We start from the raw sequence: 5,162 nt of genomic DNA, 5'->3' as shown, positions 1-5,162 counted from the left end.
TCTGGTTGCGATCAAGAGGCTGGAATACTATGTATTCGTCCACTCGATTCATGAACTCAGGGCGGAAAATTGATCTTGCAGCCTCCATTACCCTTTGCTTTATGGTTTCATAAGCCAACTCCTTAGGCAAGTCACCGTCATCTGTGTTAAGAATGTATTGAGAACCCACATTTGATGTCATGATTATTACCGTGTTGGTGAAGCTTACAGTCCGTCCCTGCGAATCAGTAACTCTACCGTCATCCAGGATTTGCAGAAACACATTAAACACATCGGAATGAGCCTTTTCAATCTCATCAAACAAAATAACCGCATACGGCCTCCGGCGAACTGTCTCTGTTAACTGACCACCTTCTTCATATCCAACATATCCTGGAGGGGCTCCTATTAAACGTGAAACTGCATGCTTTTCCATGTACTCGCTCATATCAATTCTTACAAGAGCTTCTTCAGTGTTGAACATGTAGGAGGCAAGAGCCTTTGCAAGCTCTGTCTTTCCAACTCCTGTTGGACCCATGAACATAAAGCTAGCAATCGGGCGGTGAGGATCTGAAAGGCCTGCCCTTGATCTCTGTATAGCTTCTGCCACCGATTTCACAGCAGGATCTTGACCAACAACGCGTTTATGTAGCTCTTCCTCCAAATACAACAGCTTCTCTCTGTCTGATTGTTGTAGTTTGGAAACAGGAATTCCAGTCCATTTACTAACAATCTGCGCAATATCGTCGCCTGTGACTTCTTCTCTAAGCATGGACTTCCCTGACCTCATATAATCATCTAGTTCCTTTTCCGCAGTTTCAAGCTGACGTTGCAGAGAATTTAGGCTACCATACTTCAATTCAGCTGCACGATTGAGATCATACTCTCGCTCAGCCTGTTGGATCTCCAGATTTACTCTGTCAATCTGCCAAACAAAATTTACTTAGTTATAGACTGATTATTAATTAGTTAATTGTTTGAATTCCTTCGAAACTTTTGATGACAAAAAATCGATCCACAAGGTCAAGCACTCCTGCTAAAATTGTGCCAAATATTAAGCACGTACCTCTTCCTTAATAGACTGGAGTCGTGTCATGACAGTTTTTTCATGTTCCCACTGCTCATTCAGTTCAGCTTGTCTCTGCTTCAAGAGAGCCAACTCAGCCTCAAGGCGGTTTAACCTATCCTTGGATGCTTTGTCCGTGTCATTTGTTAAAGATAATCTTTCCATTTCTAGTTTAAGAACAGCACGATTAATTTCATCAAGAGCTGTTGGCTTTGAAGTGATCTCCATTTTCAATTTGGCAGCTGCCTCATCAACCAGATCAATAGCTGCGCAATTGAAATAGGTAACAAAGAGTGACTTCTCATGCCGTATTTCAAGTCAATTTTTTTGCAGTAAGGGGAAACGATGGGCATCTGGAACTTTTTGAAGAAATTTGAGTCTTCTCATATTAAACCATCACTTTCAGAATAATTTTTAAAATGCATGGGCATTGTTTCCATCATATTTAGAATTCTTACTTTGACAAGCCACAAAGTTTCAAAAGGCGTGCAAAACTTTGAGCTCCCACCTTGAAAATATGTCCTGGTAATTGACTAGTGTAACAAATTTCTTACCTTTGTCAGGTAGGAAACGCCCACTGATATAACGATCTGATAAAATTGCAGCTTCAACAAGTGCACTATCTGAAATCCGGACACCATGGTGCAGCTCATATCTTTCACGCAACCCACGAAGAATAGAGACCGTGTCTTCTACTGTGGGTTGATCAACATAAACTTGCTGGAATCTACGCTCTAGGGCTGGATCTTTCTCAATATATTTTCGATACTCATCTAAAGTGGTTGCTCCAATGCATCGGAGCTCTCCACGGCCAAGCATGGGTTTTAGGAGGTTGCCAGCATCCATTGCACCATTTGTTGCACCTGAATGATGGCACAATATCAGTAGGGTCTAGGGTTTATATTCATGCTAATAAACACATACGACAAAAAATGTCACTCTGTAGGAAAACGGGGAACAAGAGATCATTGCTAGGAATATGATCAAAGAGCGAGTAAGACATTGCACAGAGTTCAGTTCAAAACAAGAAACAGTATGTGCCTTTTTAATCATTGAGAAAAACTACCTGCCCCAACTACCGTGTGAATTTCATCAATAAAAAGGACTATTTGGCCATCTGAATCAGTTACTTCCTTTAGCACGGCTTTCAGTCTATCTTCAAATTCTCCTCTGTACTTTGCACCAGCAATAAGAGCTCCCATGTCGAGAGATATTAACTGCATCAGAATTTGAAATCACAATCAACAGAAAAAAGAGACTACTATATCAAATGTATTTTTATGGACATTTCAACCATTACTCACCCTGCGATTCATTAAAGCCTCGGGGACATCACCCTGTACAATTCTCTGCGCAAGCCTGTCACCAATAATCTCATTATAATCATGATATTGTTGAAGGTGGAATTTGGAAAGGAACCAATAGAAGCTCATTGGATAATAGTTATTCTACCACAAATAAACAAAACTTGTGGAGTGCTATTCTCAGATTTGACTCATATTCATTCAAACTGTATACTGCAACTATTTGATATACTACTGGCTTGGCAGCATGTGAAAGTTTTTTGACAACGCTCAAATTAGAATGTTGAGTCAGTGGTTCAGTTGGATATTTAAGAAAAGCAGAATCTAAGATGCACAAACTATATTAAGCTGGATGATGAAACAAGCACTTGAAAATGCCGCAGTGCTTACCCTTCAGAAATTGCAGTCTTCCCAACACCCGGTTCACCAATAAGAACAGGATTGTTTTTTGTTCTCCTTGAAAGAATCTGAATGCATCTACGTATTTCATCATCTCTTCCTATTACAGGGTCCAGCTTTCCTGCTTTTGCCATGGCAGTTAAATCTTTTCCATATTTTTCCAGTGCCTCATATTTCCCTTCAGGATCTGTACCAATTTCATTTGATGCAAAATTTAGAATAGAAAACAACTGACATCATGATCCATTTGTACATATATATATGGACTAATTAATTTAAGTGGTCCTTATGCAAACAAATGGATTCGATTAAGTTCAAGCACAAACAATCTTGGCCTTAAAAGTATTTTTCTGGCCTTAAAAGTTTGCGGCAAAAATAACAAACGAAACACTCTTCCATCCTAGCTGGATTTCTCAAGCAAGTGTAAAGAAAAATCTCATGTAAGAAAGAAATCATACCACAGAAAAATTTATGAACACCTCAAACAAATACTACCTTGATCTATAACCGTCTGGCGTCCCCTTATGGACTGAATCGCATCTTTCAGAGCTTTCTGGGAGAGCTTAAAATCCTTAAATAGTTGCTTTCCAAACCTGTTATCTTGGCAGAAACCAAGAACTAAATGCTCAACCGAGACAAATGAATCACCGTACTCTTTCATGTGCTCTCTGGCTCGCTGTATAAGTCCTTCCAAATCCCTTCCCAACATGGATCCGGATGACTCTCCAAGAACCTGACATCCCATAGACCATACGCAGAAAATAAATCATCACTAATGTAAGTTCGTAAATTATAGTAAGCTCTATTGGAGGTGAAAACAGTATGCTGGAGCAAAATGCATAAAGTGAGCAGTTTTCATTACAAATAATGATTACTTTCACCCAAATCTCTAAACATGTATAAGAAGACCAACATGTCAATGAATGGCCAACAATTTGCTTGCGAATTCCTAATTAAAAAAACCATAATTGAACACACAGATGCGATAACAAACGAATGAACCGCATCAATTACCTTAGGCTGCCGCTGAATGTACTTGTCCGTAGCTTCAAGAAGTCGCGTATTATCAACACCAGCCTTGGAGAATATCCGGCGAGCAAGGCCATTCTTCTGCTCCAACAGTGCCTTCATCAAATGCTCCGTCTCCACTATCTGATGTTTGTTCTCCTTCGCCACTTCCGGCGATGACACAATCGCTTGCCATGCCATTTCTGTAAATTCCGCCTGCGTGATCTGCTGCATTGAAAAAGAATCAAACCACCATAATAAGCTTACAACCTCCACCAAATTCAAACAAAAACAAAATAATTCACAATCAACTCACTCTTCCAGAAGATGACTCACACCGCACGATAAAAGGCCTCGACTTTCTCCGAAATTTATCAAAATTGCGAGTATAAGCAGCACTATTACTCTTCAACTTCAACGAATTAACGTTCTTCACCCCTCCAGGTTTCTCTAGGAAGTTGACGCACAACGGTTGCCGAGAAAATAAGGTTGTTTTAGCTACATATTCCGACGGCCGAGCACAAACTTCAGCGGCGGAGAACGACATCGCAGCCGCCATTAAATACAGATTCGGGTTAATATTTAGCGATGAAATTTTGCGGTGAAGATTTGTAGTTACGGATTGAAGTGGTGCTTCTGCGCAGGCAATGGCTTTAAGAAGAGGGACCGAGGAGTCTAGCAAATTCTAGGCGGTGTAATTGTGAGTGAAGCAAAATAGAGTTCCGGATGGAATTTGATAACATCACCTTGTGTGTATAGGTAAGCAATGCTTTTCTCGAGACGTGGCGAGACATGGATGGCCAGTTTCCTGAATTCAGTCCCAGTCGTGGGACCTTGTCCAGTCCTATGTGTCTCGTCTTCTTTCCGAATTAACCACTCTCCTGACCCATAAATTTAACGAGTAGGGTTAGTATGAAACGCTCTTACGAATCTTTATCTGTGAGATGAGTTCACAATAAAAAATAATATTTTAGTATAAAAAATAATATTTTTTCATGGATGACCTAAATAAAATATCCGTTTATTAGACCATCTCACACAAGTTTTTGTCAAACCTAATTTGACGATTGGAGTTACTATTTCATATCATGTCACATAAAAAATTAAAATCTTCAAATTTTTATAAATATTTTCACAAAATCATAAAGAAGAATTCTACAAATTCACACGTAATTCTACATTTTTTTATTTACCATCTTTATTTATAATCTCCATTTATATAATATCATAACCTTATATTTATAATAACCATTTTAATTATTTTATTAATAATATATATTATTTTGATTTGATTGGGAAAAAAAAATTTGAAGCTGCCACCGAAAAAAAATTATAACTCAAGTGGTTCATGATATACATACTTTATTGCATCTTTTTATAATTGTGATTTTAATTATCTATATGAT

The 5,162-nt window shown here is 38.7% G+C and overlaps 1 protein-coding gene across 1 annotated transcript; it reads right to left on the bottom strand.

Annotated features, from left to right (window-relative positions):
- Positions 1 to 4: 4 nt before the first annotated feature.
- Positions 5 to 4,471, bottom strand: LOC140966816 (chaperone protein ClpB3, chloroplastic-like; the record flags this gene model as incomplete). The annotated part of the gene is made up of 9 exons (XM_073427082.1): positions 4,073 to 4,471; positions 3,763 to 3,984; positions 3,244 to 3,481; positions 2,740 to 2,935; positions 2,350 to 2,404; positions 2,112 to 2,262; positions 1,600 to 1,908; positions 1,046 to 1,311; positions 5 to 904 (listed from the first exon to the last, which is right to left on the bottom strand). Coding segments are annotated over exons 1-9 (2,580 nt in total), but the record flags the coding sequence as incomplete, so codon positions are not given.
- Positions 4,472 to 5,162: the final 691 nt, after the last annotated feature.

The sequence above is a fragment of the Primulina huaijiensis genome, unplaced genomic scaffold, assembly GCF_012295235.1.
Source record: "Primulina huaijiensis isolate GDHJ02 unplaced genomic scaffold, ASM1229523v2 scaffold208056, whole genome shotgun sequence".
In the NCBI taxonomy this organism is placed as follows: Eukaryota; Viridiplantae; Streptophyta; class Magnoliopsida; order Lamiales; family Gesneriaceae; genus Primulina; species Primulina huaijiensis.
The sequence above is the reverse complement of the archived record's forward strand: the minus strand, read 5'-3'. Positions and strand labels throughout refer to the sequence as shown.